Raw genomic sequence first — 18,758 nt, 5'->3', positions numbered from 1 at the left:
CTTGGACTTTAAGATAAAACTGACTTATGAATGGCACTGGCTGTGTTCAAGGACATACTACTCAGAATAGACCCATGGACATGAATTGGCCTAAGTTAGTCGTGTCCATTCATCCCGACGTGTCTCCTGTAGTGTAAGTTCTCCGCATACAAAACGCTTTTGTTTTTTGTTTTTAGCATGCGCGTGTGTCACCCACAAACGATCTACAGTACGTCCACTCACCTATCCCACTATGGGCCACCAGATCTTCTTTCTCTTCCTCCTCGGAAGGCGACGAGGGCTCGGCGGTGGGGACGCTGCTGGACCAGACGCTGAGGGTCGGTTCTTGGGGAGCCGCGGACGCCGAGGTTGGAGAAGGAGCCGGGGGAACCTGCGTGGACGCCGTGTCTATTGCCGAGGCGGCGTTGCCGGGGCTGGGCGCCTCGGAGCCGGGCCCCTCGGAGCTGGAGCGGCTGCCCCCTTGTGCTCCCGCAGTAGCGGCAGGCTTGGTTGGAGGGTCATCGGGGGGCGCCAAGGTGGGCTGGATCCCAGTTGCGTTGCCTGCTTCTGCCGCCGCCGCCCAGGAACCAAGATCGTTCCCTTCTTCTTCTTCTTCCTCCTCCTCCTCCTCGCCCCCGTTTTGCTGCGGGGTGGTGGGCGAGGGAGAAAGAGGAGGCGGCGGGGGAAGCAGAAGAGGGGATCGGGGAAGAGGAGTAGGAGCCGGCGAAGGTGAGAGCAGAGACGGCGTTTCGGCTCCCGCACCGGAGCGCACCTCTCCCGCAGGCGATGCCGCTGCTGTGGACCCTCCGTCGGAGCCGGACCCGCCGCCGCCGCCGCCTCCTCCTGCGGCTGCTGCTGGCCCGGCGGTGGCGCTCCGCGGCCCCGAGTCAAGGGCCAGCGCGCACGTGAAGCAGAGCGGCAGGAGCAGCAGCAGCCGGGAGAGCCGGCCGAGGTCGCGGTGGCGGCGCGGCGAGGTCCTCATGGTGATGTTGCCGCGCAGGGTCTCCCGCATCCCTCCATCCGCCTGGCCGGCTAGCCATCCACCCGCGCGCCCATTCAGCCGCGCCAGGAGCTGCTCGCCCGCGCGGCGGCGGCGACAACGGGGATCGGGGGATCGGGGGGTCAGCCAGCCATTGACAACCAACAGCCCCCCCGCAGAGACTCTCGCTTCCCAGGAGGCGGCGCCTGCGGCTGCCGGGTGTCTCTTTGCGCTCCTACGCCCGGACTGGCGGTGGCACAGAACCGGCTTGCAGAGAGCAGCTGGGCGGGAGGAGGCACCATGGCATTGTCCCCCCCGCACCTCCTCCGCCTCCTCCTTCCCGCGTTGTCAAGCAGCCTCACGCCGAGCTCCTTCTACCCTCCCTCCCTTTTTTGTATATATATTTTTTGTCCCCCACCCCTTTGCTTTTTCTCCCGCGGCCGGATCCGCTCCTTCTCCCTCCTCCTCCTTTCAAATCAGCAACCGCACAAAGTGGAAAGAGAGAGGCGGGGGGGGGGAGAGAGAGAGAGAGGGAACAGGCGTGCGCGGGATCCAATGGGAAGCCATCAGGGCCACGTGACCATGGCGACTCTCCGAGTCTTTGTGCATCGCCCAGCCAATCGGGGAAAGCTCGGGTGCGCAAGCTCTCGTCTCTCCACCCTCCGCGCCTCTCTCGCTCTATGTATATTCTCCAACATGCTTATGTAGAGGTGGCGGAGCTGCCTGCATTGTGCGTCCAGAGTGACAAGTAAAGGGGGAACCTGCAGCAGCAGCAGCAAACAAAGGATTAAGCCTCAGAGCTACTTACCTCAAACCCACCTCCATCCTCGCTCATTGTTGCATTAAGCACTTTAAAGGGTGGTCGCGGGGAGGAGAGATTCTGGGGTGGGGAGAAGCGGGAATCCAACCGGCGGCAAGTGTCCTGGCACAAAGCATCCTGAGAGCAGGCCTACTGAAATTAATTTCAATGTGTTTATTTCGGGTAGAGCTCAGCCAGAGAAAACCCGTATGGAGAGCTGTTGCCCTGTCTCAGAATATTTAATAATGTCATTTTATTAGATTGCACCTGCACATGTCCTGACCAAATACTCTGAGCAGGTGGGAGACAACCTAAGACTTCCGATGTTGTGAAGGCAAGCATCCGTCAAGCTCTGATTCCTGCCCATTGTGGAGAAGGCACCCATTTCCCAATCCTCTTGCTTTCTCTAAGCCTTTGAAGCTCAAAGTTCCACTGTTAGGGGAAAGATAGCCATTCTAATTGTAATTCTGTCTTCTTTAATGAATGTTGAGGTTCAGCAGGTGTAAGCATCTGCGACAAGGGTCTCTGGTGCAGATTTAGGTATGTGCCAATACATTCATGAAATCATTGATGCTGATGTAAGAAGAATTTAGGAGTTTACTGGCCAGCTGGCCAGCGAACATTGCCAGTGTGCCCAAAAGTATTCAGAGTGCTCCTACCAAACGGACAGCAAACGCAGAACGGTGACTCATTCAGGAACACACAGGGCAGGCTCCTCACAGAATGTGCCAAAGAAAGGAAAAACCAGTCATAAGGGTTGTGTTAAGATCCTATTTAATATAACACAGGGGTCACTAAACGGGGGGGGGGGGGTGGCATGGGAAGCAGATCCGCTGACCAAGCCACACAATAGTGGCCTTTGTGGCAAGGCAGAGTCACCCTCCTGATATTGGTGACACTGTTGCTTACCTGGCAGGGATGGGAAGGCATAGAGAATGGGGCTGCACACCTGCAAATCCAGGAATACTGGATTCGTGGGAGCAATCCTTCCAGGGAAGCTGGGCTGTCCTTGGCCTCACATCCACACCACAGAGAAACAACAGCAGTGTCAGGATAGCCTCCACATGAGTCATTCCTGGAGACACTACTGTATCTATTGTCCTGCCAGGTCACTGCAGCCAGGCTGGGCAGTGGAGGACTTTGGGATTTAAATTACAGCGGCACCCTGTGCAACGCCTAAATTCATTGCCCCTCCTCTGCATCTCACCTTCTGGTGTTCAGCATTGTTGTGGCACCTCCTGCGGTGCCCTCTTGGCTCACCCAGTGCAGGCGAACCAGTCACACTCCCCTAAATCCACGTCTGGAGGCGGGGGCATCTGCATTGGAAGAGAGGGGTTTGAGTAGGGCATATCCACACAGGGTCCCAGTTCCCACCTCTCCCTGGGTAGAGTGATGGAGCTTTGCATCCACACACTGGATGGATAGTAATTCGTTGGGGTAGTTTAAGTTAAGATATGGTACAACTAGGGCAAGCAGGTACCCATTTTAATTTGGCTTACCTAATGACCCATTAGATTACAGTGGTACCTCGGGTTACAGACGTTTCAGGTTACATACACTTCAGGTTACAGACTCCGCTAACCCAGAAATAGTACCTCGGGTTAAGAACTTTGCTTCAGGATGAGAACAGAAATCGTGCTCCAGCGGCGCGGCGGCAGCAGGAGGCCCCATTAGCTAAAGTGGTGCTTCAGATTAGAAACAGTTTCAGGTTAAGAACGGACCTCCAGAACGAATTAAGTTCTTAACCCGAGGTACCACTGTAATAGATTCATAGACTTGTAGAACTGGAATCTTTCACTCACCATGGGGCTCAAACCCACAAGCCTGAGAGTAAAGTTGGATCTACACTGATTTTTAAAAAGCCAAAAACCCAAAACACCATAAAAGCTCTCAATGCAAAATCACATTGGCAATGGATCACTGCCCTGCAGCACCATCTGTTGTCACATAGCTCAGTTATAAGGATGTAATTGATGAGTGTAGCTAAGTCCTAAGAGTCTCATGCTTTTCTGACAGAGCTACCCCAAGTGAGATGTGCTCAAGATATTGATTGTTCATGTTTACTAACTGGGTGGCTGGCCGGCCAGTGAACATTGTCAGTGTTCACAAAGATGTTCAGAAAATTCCTACCAAGCATGATGAAAACCAGAGCAAACAGAGACTGGCCAGAGAGAGGGAAGATGTGCCAGTAGTTGATATAGGGACTCTGGTAAAAGAAGAAATAGATGAAGAAGTAATTCCTGCAGGGTGCTGGTAGTCCATGCGCACACTTTTGGGCAGAGAAGGTATCTGAATCAGAAACAGGGTGGGAGTGGGAAGATGCAGTAATTACTTGGACCAATTATCAAGTATTCCAGGGTGTGTGGTGCCAGCAATGTGTTATTATTAGCTCTGATTCTGCAAGGGAGTGTGAGCAGAGCCTTCAAAAGATAAGCACTCCAGTGCCTGCCCAAGAAGTCTTCAGATTCTGTTGCTTGAGGAAGAAGCAGAGAAGCAACGCCTAGGTGAAAAAGCATTCTCTGCGGAGGGCCATAGCTGAGTGGCAGAGCAACTGCTTTGCGTGCAGAAGGTCTCAAGTTCGATTCCCACCAACATCCTGGCAGAGAATCCTGTCCAAAAGGCACTGCTAATTAGTATGTTTAAGCACAGCATGTTGACTCACTTTAAATTCTTATTTGTTCAAAGGCTCTTCTTTGGCTATTGAGACTGAACACTTTTTTGGGGTGCTATTACTGTTTTCAAGTGATGCATTGATTACAAATTGTATTACTAGGCCTATGAACATCAGCTGGTGGGAGACAGTTCTGTACTGTTGTACTCAGGTCCTTCTGATGTGAGGACAAGATGCTGGACTAGATTGGCCCAAACCAGCTGGGCTATTTTTATATGGCTCTAGGACTTCGCTCTTGTTGTTGTAGGAAGAGACGGGTTAACTAAACACCAGGAAGAACCCTCTGATAGTAAGAGGTGTTTGACAGTGGAACAGTTGCCCTCAGGAGGTTGTGGCCTCTCCTCCCTTGGAGGTTTTTAAGCAGAGGCTGGATGGCCATATGTCATGGATGCCTCAGTTTAGATTCCTGTATTGCAGGGGGTTGGACTAGATGACCCAGGGGGGTCCCTTCCATCTCTACAATTATATAATTATTTCTATGAAATAAAGAGCACCATCATTATTATTATATCTTTGTCAATGTGGACAAGTAGCTGTGTGCCCTGACAAGTCCTGCAGGTGATCAAAGGGCTTTGGCGCAACAAATCCACTTTAAAAAAAACAGCAACAGAAAACCAGCAACTTTTGGCAGTTAGGAAAGTTACAGGGAAATGCACTAAAAAGTGTTGTGTGAACAAATAATTAGCAGGATGACATATAACCTCCCCACAAACAAATCAGAGCAAAAGTTCAATAAACAGCAGGGCATAAACTTTGCTTAAGCTTTGTGTTAGCAAATCAGGTCGATTGTTCAATAAGCAGGCCCATCTGGAAGAACTCTTCAGATAAGGATTTTTTTAAAAAAGGGGAAGGGAAAAAAGCATGAGAACCAAACAGAACAAAATGAAAGTTGTGGGAAGTTGCACACACACACTAGTTCTGGAATTCAATTTTAGAAGTTTCCAGCATTACAGGAATGCCAGGGAAACATCAGGCTTGAGGAAGGAAACTTTTCCAAACTAAGTCGTGCCCACAGGCAGGGCCAGCAGCAGTCAGAGCATGGGCCAATGACAGGTGGAGCCAACACAGTCCAGTTGTGCCCCACCCTCCTCCCCACTTGCCTGGATGGGGCAGGGCAAGGTAGTACAGGGCAGGGCATGTGGGTGCCCCCCTGCCAATCCAGCAGTGGTGGCTGGTGCCATTGGGACTGGTAAGCCAGAAGACAGGGAGGCCAGCAGAGGATGCCGCAAGACAATCAGAGAGAACTAATCTTGTCCCCATCCTCCTCCCTACTGGGGTCTACAGTACACCCCTTACTCCAAGGAGGAGGAAGATGGCAGGCAGCAGAGCTGAGAGAAACCCCTTCTGAAACCCTGGAGAGCCACTGCCTGTCAGTGTAGACCAGGGGAAGGCAACCTAAGGCCTGGGGCCTGGATGCGGCCCAATCACCTTCTCAATCCGGCCCACGGACGGTCCGGGAATCAGCGTGTTTTTACATGTGTAGAATGTGTCTTTTTATTTAAAATGCTTCTCTGGGTTATTTGTGGGGCATAGGATTTTGTTCACACACCCCCCCCCCAATATATAGTCCGGCTCACCATATGGTCTGAGGGACGGTGGACCGGCCCGCAGCTGAAAAAAGTTGTTGACCCCTGGTGTAGACAGTAGTGAGATGCATTAAACAATGCTCTGTTCTCAGTAGAAGGCAGTGGGTGAGTAAGTTTTACTCAGTGGAGTCCCATTGAAATTAATGAACATGGCTGAGTTATGTCCATTGTTTTCAATAGCTCTGTTCTGAGTAAAACTCTTTTGAATAGCTCCCTGTGTTTTTATGTTCCTGTGTAACTGCTCTGCTTCTCCACCTTGCAAATTCCTATCTAGGAATAAGTCCCGTTGAATGTATCAAGATTTACTTCTGTGTAGACATACAGCGCCCCCGACCACCACCCATGACGGCATATTTACTCTTCTCCCCCTGCACACATAAACATCTAGTCTGAACTCAGACATTTGGCCATTCTGTTGCCTTGATCAGCTTGGTCCTAATGAAGATACTGCCTTTTGGATCCTTTCGCAACAGAAGTCATCAGAGACGATATTTACCACTTGAACTGTGTAACACTAATTTAACACTGGTAGTGTGGCAAGAAACCCACAATCTGGACTGAGGCCAAATGGAATAGACTCAAACTTGCTGATAAACTGTAGCTCAGAAATCTCATGCGGGAGTTCTTAAGTCAAAGTATGAGGTTAGCAGCAAACATCCAGAGAGACACCCACAACTTTGTTGGCCTTTGTCACTGTTGAGGAAAACAGCCCCGGGGCACGTGGGCCATGGTCAGGATTCCAGGGTGTGCCTGGGTGATTTTCCTGCTGCTTAAATATGCAAAGCCTGGACCTGTTTCAAGGGAGAGAGGTGTGCCCTCCACAACTTGCGAGGGCAAGCCTTCCGGAGAAACGGCGAGGCGTGGTCAGCTGCCAAGGTACCCGCCCCAAGGATCTTGCCGAAGAGCATGCCGGGATATGACCTTGAACTCTGATCACCTCTCTTGCTCACCTGTCTGGAAGATAGCGAGTGGTGTGTGTGAGAGTAGGAGGTGTACAAAGGGGGAGGATATGTTTGTGGCTCTGCCTGCTTTTGCCTCTGGCCCCACCCACCTCTGGAATGCAGCCTCTAGAAGGTTGTCCAGGATGGAATGTGGCTCTTGGGTCAAGAAAGTTCTCCACCCCTGATGTAAATAAATACATGTGCAACAATGTGGGACAAAAGAGCAGCCAAGTGGTGTTCTGAATGACACTTCCAACCCACATCCTGCTGTCAAATAGCTGTCTACCAGTGCATGCAGCTCAGAGGACAAAAATGAGCAGTAGTCTACATAAGATCACCTTATTGCTGTTTGACCCTGCCAACGGTGTCCATTTGGACCATTATCTAACCTGGGTTTCCGGCAGCCTGTTCATGCTGTTTCATGTTTGCAATATCACCGTGCAAATCTCTGGGCATAATACCAAGGTAGTTTCCTGCAAAGGCGAAGTACAGGAATCGCCCTTCTGTACCAGAGCAGAAAGTTTCTGCTGCTGCTGCAATCTCTAAATGTTCCAAAATATGTTTGAATGAAAGAATCAAGTGTGGTACACTGTGTCTCTTTACAGTTTTGTAGAAGCTGAGGCTAGCGAGACCTAAATATAGAGTTCTGTGGTAACCAGTTACTATCACCACAAGGAGAAGAGAAACCCAAATAAAGCGGAAATGAGGAAGAGTTGAGTCTCCTCAGCTCCACTATTGACTATAACTTAAGAGTCCAGTGAAATACTTTAGAGTAATTTGTCTGGGTCAGGAGGATATAATTAAGACTGCACAAACAGGATTATTCGAGTGAGGGGACCGCTCTGGAAGTGTATTTATAATTTGCTGTTCAAACAAATATCTGTTTTTCTCCTGGAGTCAAGCTCAGCAAAAAGATCTTCGTGCACAATACTGATTGGCTAGAGGAAGTGATGTCAAGAGTGAAGCTCAGCAAAAGGTTTCTGTGCAGAATGCTGATTGGCTAGAAAACTGGTTGGGAACTATAGTTTGCTAAGGGTGTGAGAGTCACTAGGAGACTCTTTACAAATAAACAATTCCCACAGTTCCCTGTCTATATGTTATCAGTGTCTTTGAAATCAGGATGAATGTTCATTAAGCAGAGTTAGAAGCAACTATGAACTAAAGAAAGTCATTTTTCTTTCCTGAACCCTCCTGGTGTTCAGCTTGGTTCTGGTATATGGGAGAAGGACAAAAACATCTCTCTGCCTGATTTCCCCAAACCATCCATTTTTAAAAATAAACTTTTTAATGCATTTTTCAGTTTACAGTTTGCTGTACACACATTCTTCATCTTATCTTAATACTGCTTAGACTTTCCAACCTATCCCTCACTGACCTCCTAAGACATTTTCTTTGATTAACTACATCTCCTTTATTTTTCCACCTTCCCATCCCTAAGATTCATTTATTTATTTTATCCCCCCCCCCCTGCTGATCACAAGTTTATTCCCACTTGGAAGTTTGCCTTACTACCGTCTCTTTTTAAATATTATCGAAAGGAATCCCACCACTTTTTATTTTATTTTCATCCTGGTTTCTTATTTTTGCCATCATACTCATTAGTTCCACAAATTCTATTAATTTGTGCAACCACTGTTCCTTTGTTGGAGTAATCTTTTCTTTCCAGTTCTTTGCATAGACTATTCTTGCAGCCACTGTTGCATATAGGAATAAGTTTTTTACTTCCTTTGGAATTTCCTCCCCTACTATTGCTTGCAAGAAGTCTTCTGGTTTTTTTTGAAATGTGTGCTTGAACATTTTTTAAAATTCTTCATGTACCATCTCCCAACTTTTTTTTTGGCATACTTACAGTGACACCACATATGTATTAAGGAGCCTTCTGTCTCTGAACATTTCCAGCACAGATTGGAACCTCTCTTGAACATTTTAACCAATTTACCTCGCATCAGATACCATCTGTATATCATTTTTTGAAGATTCTCTTAGATTGCATAACAAGCTGAAATAAATATTGTCCTATTCCACAATTTTCCCCAAGCCGAAAATTCAGTATTATGTCCAATATCTGACACCCCACGTATCATTGCAGCCTCCACTAATTCATCCTTCGTTTCCCATTCTAGTAGGATTTTATATATTTTGGATGTTAATTTTTTGCTATTTCCTAATATATATATTTTTTTCAAATTCTGATCCACCTTCCATAAATCCTCTCTTTATCCTTTCTCAAAAATCTCATTTACTTGCAGATATTGGAACCAATCTGACTAGTCCTGCCACCTCTCCTCTCTTTTTGAGTCTTATAGCATCACCTTTAAATTCAATAAGCTTCATATATGTCCCCCCGTTTCCCCCCATGTTCAGCTTCTCTGCCCGCTTTCCCGACACCATCCATATTTTTATGCACCTCTAGAAAGTTACTAAGAGATTTGGCGAGACGTCTGACAAAGTGTGCTGAAATACATGGCTGGATTTTCTAGCGATACGCTGCCCCCTGGTGGGCGGTCAGGCTCTCCGTGCTTTCCTGGAGGGGCTGCTTCTGCAGATGTTACATGATTTAGAAATCCTAGAAGTACAGGTAGTGAAGATGGAGTTGTTAGTTCACCACTCCGGAATTTTAAAAGTCTGGGTTAATGGCTGGTTCAGATATAAATTGTTGTGAATGCAGAGGAATGTAAAATGAGCCCTATAATACTATAATTTGGAAGGACAGGTTCTTTGTATATATAAGGATTACTATACTTTTCAGTTGAATTAAATAGCATTAAGGGAAAGAAAAACTACATAAAAATCAATATATTAGTGAAAATAACATACAAAATTAGTGAGAAGTGATTTCAAGATTGTGTATATTTTATTGCATTTTAACCTGTATTTTAAATTGTATTTTCTTTTTCTTTTCCCCCTACTATGTTTTTTTACTGTGATTTTATTGGTGTTAGCTGCCATGAGCCAGGCTCTGGCCGGGGAGGGTGGGGTATAAATAATTTATTTATTTATTTATTATTAATATTAGGCAAAATTGCATCCAAAATTGAATCTGTTGGGAGAAATTATCCACTTTTTTGTTTTGTTTTATTAAAGACAAAGAAATATAACAAATACAATAGCATTAACCCCCCAGTAAATTCCCTGGTGCAGGCGTGTGACATCAAATGTCCGTGTTGTGGTGGCCGGTGGCGGCAACGCCTCCTATCCGCAGCCAGCGAGCCACCCTTTTCCGCCGGGAGGGGCTCAGGCAGGCGGGCCGAAGAGGGCGGAGCTGAAGTGCTTCTCTCTCTTGGAAGCAGCGCCACTGCCGCCTGCCGACATTTTTCATGGGCTTTGTATTATATTATCGTGTGGGCCCAAGCAGCTATGCTGGAATGTGTCCCTGAGCACTGATCATGCCTCTTGCTTGACTGGATGAAGGGCAGAGATGGTTGTCTGGGTGTATGTGGAAGCTACCGTATTTTTCACTCCATAAGAGGTACTTTCTTCCTCCTAAAAAGTAAGGGGAAATGTCTGTGCGTCTTATGGAGTGAATTTCTGGTGGATCACTGGCTCCCTTTCTGGTCCCGCCCCCTTGCCCAGGCCTCCATTGTTGAAGGTTCTGCAGATGGAGGCTGTCTGTTTCCCCAGCGACATGTGACTTGCTGATTAGATTATCTGTTTGGAAACTGTAGAAACGGCTCCCTTTCCTTTCCTAAAGAAGCCGCAGAACTGTGAGTTGAACCCCATAAAACCAGGATTTTTTCCCTTTGCAAAGTAAGCTCAACAACTTTGAGCTGATCCTCAAAAAAATGGGGCTTTTCCCCTTTGCAAAAGAAGCTGCACAACTGTGAGCTACCCCCCCCCCCCAAATGGGGCTTTCCCCCTTTCCTCCTCTAAAAACTAGGTGTGTCTTATGGTCAGGTGCGTCTTACGGAGCGAAAAATACAGTAGCTTACAGCTTAAAGGCAGCATTTGCACCCATTGCTCTGCCCGGCTTTTCTTCTGGCTCCACACAGCACTCTGGGTTGCAGAATACGTCATCAATCCCTTTCTGAAGTGGCTTCATGCTGATCCTTCAGAGACCCTTTTGAATACCTTTATTGAGAGGTCTAATAAATCCATTACCGTACAGGTGACAAAACCCAGATATTGTGCATTGCTTAGAGTTGTTAGCTCTTGTCATGTTTAGTAACCGGCAGACTGGAGGAGGGCAAATGTTGTCCCTATTTTCAAAAAGGGGAAAAGAGAGGACCCAAATAATTACCGCCCAGTCAGTCTGACATCAATACCAGGGAAGATTCTGGAGCAGATCATTAAGAAAACAGTCTGTGAGCACCTAGAAAGGAATGCTGTGATCACCAATAGTCAGCATGGATTTCTGAAAAATAAGTCATGTCAGACTAACCTGATCTCGTTTTTTGACAGAATTACAAGCCTGGTAGATGAAGGGAACTCAGTCGATATAGCCTACCTTGATTTCAGTAAGGCATTTGACAAGGTGCACCATGATATTCTTGTAAAGAAGCTGGTAAAATGCGGTCTTGACTATGCTACCACTCAGTGGATTTGTAACTGGCTGACTGACCGAACCCAAAGGGTGCTCATCAATGGTTCCTCTTCATCCTGGAGAAGAGTGACTAGTGGGGTGCCACAGGGTTCTGTCTTGGGCCCGGTCTTATTCAACATCTTTATCAACGACTTGGATGATGGACTCAAGGGCATCCTGATCAAATTTGCAGATGACACCAAACTGGGAGGGGTGGCTAACACCCCAGAGGACAGGATCACACTTCAAAACGACCTTGACAGATTAGAGAACTGGGCCAAAACAAACAAGATGAATTTTAACAGGGAGAAATGTAAAGTATTGCACTTGGGCAAAAAAAAATGAGAGGCACAAATACAAGATGGGTGACACCTGGCTTGAGAGCAGTACATGTGAAAAGGATCTAGGAGTCTTGGTTGACCACAAACTTGACATGAGCCAACAGTGTGACACGGCAGCTAAAAAAGCCAATGCAATTCTGGGCCTCATCAATAGGAGTATAGCATCTAGATCAAGGGAAGTAATAGTGCCACTGTATTCTGCTCTGGTCAGACCTCACCTGGAGTACTGTGTCCAGTTCTGGGCACCACAATTCAAGAAGGACACTGACAAACTGGAACGTGTCCAGAGGAGGGCAACCAAAATGGTCAAAGGCCTGGAAACGATGCCTTATGAGGAACGGCTAAGGGAGCTGGGCATGTTTAGCCTGGAGAAAAGGAGGTTAAGGGGTGATATGATAGCCATGTTCAAATATATAAAAGGATGTCACATAGAGGAGGGAGAAAGGTTGTTTTCTGCTGCTCCAGAGAAGCGGACACGGAGCAATGGATCCAAACTACAAGAAAGAAGATTCCACCTAAACATTAGGAAGAACTTCCTGGCAGTAAGAGCTGTTCGACAGTGGAATTTGCTGCCAAGGAGTGTGGTGGAGTCTCCTCCTTTGGAGGTCTTTAAGCAGAGGCTTGACAACCATATGTCAGGAGTGCTCTGATGGTGTTTCCTGCTTGGCAGGGGGTTGGACTCGATGGCCCTTGTGGTCTCTTCCAACTCTAGGATTCTATGGTTCTATTGAGGCAGTAACTTTGTGTTTATGTTTTGTACACATTGTAGGGCTAGGGTAAGGGTACCAGACATCCCCGTTTCCCGGGGACAGTTCCCGGATTTACAAATCAGTCCCCATACAAAATCCATTGAAGTTGAAAAGTGTCCCCGGATTCATTGAAATTTTTTTTAGTAACCTTAGGCTAGGGAACATGTGGTCCTCCTGATGCTGGTGAGCTTCAATTCCCATCATCCCTGTTCACTGGCAACTTGGGCTGGTGTGATGGAAGCTGGAGTCCAAGGACATCAGGAAGGCCACAGCTTCCCCAGTCCTGGTTTAATGGATGGTTAAGCCATAAAAAATGGTTAATCCTATTAATTATGCTGCTCAGCGGCAAAGAAAAGCACTCAACAGATGTGTGTAGTCTCCACCTATGGTACTTTGCTCCACATTTCCAGGGTTGAGAGCTGGAATTAAACGAGTTCTGAGCTGGCCAGGCTGATGACGAAGGACCCATGCCTTTCCTCCTTAGGTTCCTTTCCCTCACCTTCTCAAGAACCACACAAAAAGCTGCCCCAACTTTAAATGTTTATTCAAAAGAGAGAGGAAGTGTTGATCTCATGAAGGTGTACGAGTCCCCTAACAGGGAAGAAATGAGTGTTGGACAAGGATGAGTGAGTATGACAAAAGGGAACTGGGATGGAGAAGAGTCTATGATCATTTCAGGAAGAAGGCCCATTTGGGGTTGAGAGATGGTTTGAGATAAAAAGGAGAGGCAAAGCCTCAGGCTCAGTGGGGGAGTACAGATACAGGCATTTCCATCTGGCCCTGAAAACTCTCCCCAGCCTCACTGGCTGGCCTTGCCCACCTGGAAGGTGTCCTGGGACTCTCCATGTTTTGGAGTACGTTGTCAATAATATGCAATGATTTTTTAAAAAAAATTAAAAATATTTTATTAAGGGTTTTCTTGTTTACAGTGTAAGTGTAATGCCTCATATTTCCCCCCCCCCCATGTAACATTTTTACAAATCCGTTTCATTTGTTGAGGCATTAGGGGGAGAAGAAAAAAAAAGAAAAGAAAAAAAAGGGGGTGGAGGGGGGAAGATAAGTGGGGGTGGGGTCGGGTAGCGGTGTTTCTATTATGCTTAATGTATGTAGAGTTTGGTGTCAGCGTTGCTTATGCTGTTCACTTGTGTTCCTTTGGTGGTGAGAGAGGTTGGGGTTGGCCTAGGGTGTGATTGTTTGTTTGTGATTGGCTGTGGTGATCTTTGTTTTCGTGTGTGAGTGAGGTGGGTGGGTGTTTTGGATCAGGTTAGCCATATTGATTTGTATGCTGTTGGCAGATTATTGTCATTGTCCTGTTGGGCTATGTATGTGATAAAGGGGAGCCATACCGGGGTGAAGGTGTCTTCTTCTGTTTGTCCCCGTGTCAGTTTCAGTTTATTAGTTAATTTTTCTAGTAGGGCTGTTTCCCATACTATTTGGTACCATTGGTCCATGCTTACTCCTGACAGGTCTCTCCAGTGTCTGGTAATGGTGTTTCTGGCTGCTGAAAGTAGGTGGGTTATGAGTTCTTTGTGGTGTAAATGGGCATTGTTGTCTTGGAAGATGTTTAGTAGGGCCAATTCTGGGGTGCAGTCTAATACTTGCTTGGTTATTTTACATATTTCTTGTATGGCTGTTGTCCAGAATAGTTGGATTTTGGGACACTCCCACCACATGTGGAGGTATGTGCCTGTGGAGGTGCACCCTCTCCAGCATTTTGGTGAGGTTCCTGGGTGTATTAGCGCTAGTTTCCTTGGTGTTAGGTACCACCTGTAGGTGAGTTTCAGTGTGAGTTCTTTTCTTTTCGTTGATATGGATTTAAAGGGGGGTTTAGACCACACTCTGGTCCATTGAGTGGGGTTAATCTCATAGCCTGTCATTCTCCCATTGTTTTTTGATTGCGTCTAGGGGATTTGCGGGATTTTGGAGTAGTATTTTGTATATTGCGGATACCGTCCCTTTACCGTTTCCCTTTGTTGTTAGGAGGAGGTTTTCAAAGGTTGTCAGGGGCCTAGTTGCTGCTGGTTTTACTGTTGGGTTGTTTAAGAGGGCATGTAGTTGGTGTTGTGTTAACCAGGGCATTTGGGTATCTTCTAGTTTGTCTTGTATTTCTTGTGTTGACAAGGGTTTGTTATTTTTATAAAAGTCTATTAGGCGATATAAGCCTTTGGTTCGTCAGGTTTTTATCTGGAGGTTTTGTGCTGCGTGGTGGAATAATGGGTGGTACGCCAGGGGGATTAGTGGGGATGGGGTTGGGGATAGTTTGCCTATTTGTGTTTTCCATGCTTTGAGCATGGTCTGTGTGTACCTGTTAAGTGTTGTGGGAATTTTCTTTAGTTTGTTTGGGGGAAGTGGATATGTTGTGGTGCAGGTATTTTCAATTGTGTCCCTCTCTAGGTGTACCCATTGTTTTGTCTCATCTTCTAGTGTATATGGGATTATATGGCGTATTTGGTTGGCAATGTAATATGCTTCTGTGTTGGGGATTCCCCATCCTCCTTCTGAGGTGGGGAGGTGCAGGTATTTGGGGCTTATTCTTGGTTTTTTATGTGAGAAGATAAAAGAGTGTAGTTTTCTCTGCCAACTGTGGAGTTGGGTTGAGAGGATTCAGATTGGGAGGGTTTGGAATAGGTAGGTTAGTTTTGGGAGTGTGATCATTTTGATCATGGCTATTTTGTCTGAGAGAGTGAAATTCATGTTATTCCATCTCTTTAGGTCTTTGTTAATTTGTCGCCACAGGGGCTTGTAGTTGTGGAGGTACAATTTATTGAGGTTTCTGGTTATTTGTACCCCTAGGTATCTGAACTTGGTGTGGCAGAGTTTTATTTTGGTGACCTTCATGAGTTCTTTTTGGGTGTGAGGAGGGGTGTTGAAGCACATAGCTTCTGACTTTGTAAAATTTACCTGTAGGCCTGACACCATTGCAAATGTGTTGAGTTCTCTGATTAGGGAGGTTGCTGTGCTTATGGGGTCTGGTGTTGTGACCATTAGGTCATCTGCAAATATGTATTTCCACTCTAAGCAATCAAAGGCTTTGAGGATGTCTAGGGACATAATTGTCAGTGGGAGTTTGGTTGCCTTGCTGTGTTCGATCAGGTTCAGTAGTTTCCTGATGGGGTCTGTTATATTGCGGCCAGGGACAAAGCCAGTCTGGTCTGGGGCTATTAACTTGTGTATGAAGATTTTTAGGCGGCTGGACAAGATTGATGTGAATATCTTATAGTCTTGGTTTATTAATGAGATTGGGCGGTATGATTCTACTTTGAGGCTGCCTTTTAGTGGTTTTGGGATGGAGACTATTTTGGAGTGGGTCCAGGTTTTGGGGATGGGGCCCCCTTTTATGATGTCGTTGAATAGGCGGGTCATGTAGGGCATCAAGGGTTCTTTGAATTTCCTATAGAATTCCCCTGTGAAGCCGTCTGGGCCTGGGGCTTTGTGTGGTTTCAGGTTTTTGAGGACCGCATCTATTTCCTCTGGGGTGATAGGGCTGTCCATGAATTCCTGTTCCTCATCAGTTAGGGTAGGCATGGTCAGTCCTGCTAAAAATGTTCTGATTTCCTTCTCTGGTGGGTTATGGGAGGTGTATAGGTTGGAGTAGAATTCTGCAAATTCTGAGGTTATTTCTTCAGGGGAGAATGTTATGTTGCCGTCTTTTTTGGTGATGCAGTGTATTCTTGTTTTGAGTGCTTTTTTCCTACATCTATTTGCTAGTAATCTGGAGTTTTCCCCTCCATATTCATAGAAACGTTGTTTAGACTATAGAATGTTGATCATTTCTAAGGAGTCTAGTTCTCTCCTTTTTTGTTCTATAAGTTTGAGGAGTTTTTTAGATCCTGTTTGTTTGTAGCGTGTTGAGAGGGCTGTGATGTCTTGTTCTATTTTGCTAATTTTTGAGGAGGTTTGTTTTTTAAGGAATGTTTTCTCTTTTATGCAAGCTCCTCTGGTGACCGCTTTCATTGTGTCCCATAGGAGGGGGGTCATTAATAATATGCAATGATACACAGCTCTACTTCTCCTTTATATCTGTAGGTGAGACACAGGATATGCTGAAACATTATCTTGCCTTGGTATCACATGCCCCCACCAAGTGTGAGAATGCTCATGCGCCAGACTGTGACACAGAGGCGTCCCACCCTTGCTGCCGCAATGCCGGTGTTCGCATGCCGGGTGGGGAATGGGGAGCAAAGAGCTGGGCTCTTGGTTTCTTCTCCCCATGTAGCATTGGCAGGGAGGAGGTGGAGCGGGACCACAGGATTTTTTTGTGGGGGTGGCCCCCTCCTTGAAAATTGGGGGGGCTGAAGATCCCTCAGTCCCCACTAACCGATGTGCCTTCTTGGTAATGGACTGGATGAGAGCCAACACAATTCAGATAAGACTTGAGGCACTGTTGGTGTGTAATTCCCTAGACCGGATGCCTGGTTTTGACCTATAAAGCATTAAATGGCTCAGGGCCACAATTACCTCAAGGACCGCCTCTCTCTGTAGGAACCTACCCAGACCCTGAGATCATCCTTTGAAGCCCTTCTTCATGTGCCTCTTCCAAGAGGTTCAGAGGGTGGCAACACAAGAAGCGGCCTTTTCTGCAATGGTTCCATGTGAAATGCTCTCCCCAGTGAACTTCGCCTGGTGCCTTCATTATATATCTTTAGATATCAGGCAAAAATGTTCCTTTATAACCAGGCATTTGACCGATTAAACAATATATGGCCTTTTAAACTGTGGGGTTATTGTTTTGTTTGTTTTTATGTCATGTATTGATTTAACAAAGAAATAAAGTAACTGAATAATGCCTCCTGCTTCCTGGATGGAAGATACTGAGAGGGTTTGGCTGTGTGAGGAAACTAGCCTACTGTACAAATAGGATTGCCATATGGCCAGAATTTCCCAGACATGGCCAGAATATGGCAGTTGGAAACAGTGTCCAGGTAGAAATAGCTGCAAGCTGAAATTTGTTTTTGGCAAATTTCATTTTAAAATAGCTAAAAACTTCATTTGCTCAACAGCTTTGTGCAAAAAATAAAAGCTCAACAGCTTTGTGTCCTGATTATGGTAACCCTAGTACAAAGGTAAAATTTGCTTCTGGCCCCACCCATATGAGAGCATGCAGTCCTCAGGCAGCAAAAATCAGAAGGAAAGGATGGAGGTATCTGAGGAAGGAGGTGGTAGGGGAAAGGAATCCTGTTGTGTTTTGCCCACTCCCCACAAAAAAAGAGAATACAAACTGATTAAGACTCACATATATTTTACGAAACATGGAAAATAAAAATAAAAATAAAAAACAGGCACCAAAATGTTCATTACAGTACGGCCCCAACTACATTAATATTACATTCCTTATATAGAATAAAACGATTACCATAATATTAATCCTCCTCTTCTTTTTTAAACTCCAAATTTACATATAGAGTCTAGGTTTCTACAAAACAGAACAACAATGACAACAACAACAATGACAACAACAAATACAACAAAAAGAAACACATCCCAAAACAAAACCCATCCAAGACTGAGCAGGTGGAGAAGCGACAAAGTACCCCTGACAACGGTCTTTGGACCTAAACAAGAGGTTCCTGTATTCCCGCTGTTTAAACAAGAGACTTAGGTGTTCAAATCTAGGACTCACCATAGACAGAAGGACTGGAACGGACAACAGACCCAGATTCAGCACAGAAATAAAGTCAAACTATTTCACTCTCATTTTTCCTCTCACTCTCATCTTGGCTATCTTGCAGCCTAATGCTTTGGTGAGTAACAGTTGTACAGGAACACACACACACACACACAAACACACGCACACACACACACTCATGTATGCACACACGCACAGGCACACACTCATACATATATCTATAAGCAGAGAAATGTGTTTTTCATGAGCTCAGTTCTTGCTCTGAAAAACCACCCTCTAAAGTTACACTTTTATTTTAAAACACATCCATGACAAATGACTGGTTAACGAATCCTGGATTTCAAAGAACATACAAAACCCCTGTAGAATATTTAATGCACCTTTAAGTTAAAAAAGATTATTTGCCATTGTTGTGCTGATGATCACAAAGACCCCCCCCTCTTCCCTGCCCTGTGTTGCCCCTGCTCTTCATTCCCAAGGGAATGCCCCAATGCTGAGGGTCTGGAGGGGCCTGTGAGGAGACACTGTAGTAGCACCTCTTAGAACCTTAAATAGTTTTAGTCATATA

The 18,758-nt window shown here is 46.1% G+C and overlaps 1 protein-coding gene and 1 long non-coding RNA gene across 3 annotated transcripts in view; one reads left to right on the top strand and one right to left on the bottom strand.

Moving 5' to 3' along the window:
* Window positions 1-1,431, bottom strand: part of MEGF9 (multiple EGF like domains 9) — an 87,753-nt gene extending 86,322 nt beyond the window's left edge. For both annotated transcript variants that reach the window (XM_081179737.1, XM_081179736.1), the window contains exon 1: window positions 223-1,431. In XM_081179737.1, the coding sequence (XP_081035863.1) occupies window positions 223-991 (769 nt within the window). In that variant the 5' untranslated portion in view covers window positions 992-1,431. The remainder of the gene's footprint in view (window positions 1-222) is intronic.
* Window positions 1,432-10,451: 9,020 nt separating this feature from the next.
* LOC308579107 lies at window positions 10,452-18,258 on the top strand. The gene is made up of 2 exons (XR_014004291.1): window positions 10,452-10,659; window positions 17,967-18,258. It is a non-coding gene; the product is annotated as an uncharacterized lncRNA (long non-coding RNA).
* Window positions 18,259-18,758: the final 500 nt, after the last annotated feature.

Source organism: Podarcis bocagei (assembly GCF_964188305.1).
Source record: "Podarcis bocagei genome assembly, chromosome: Z".
Lineage (NCBI taxonomy): Eukaryota > Metazoa > Chordata > Lepidosauria > Squamata > Lacertidae > Podarcis > Podarcis bocagei.
Note: the sequence above shows the minus strand (reverse complement) of the source record. Positions and strands in the feature narration are given on the sequence as shown.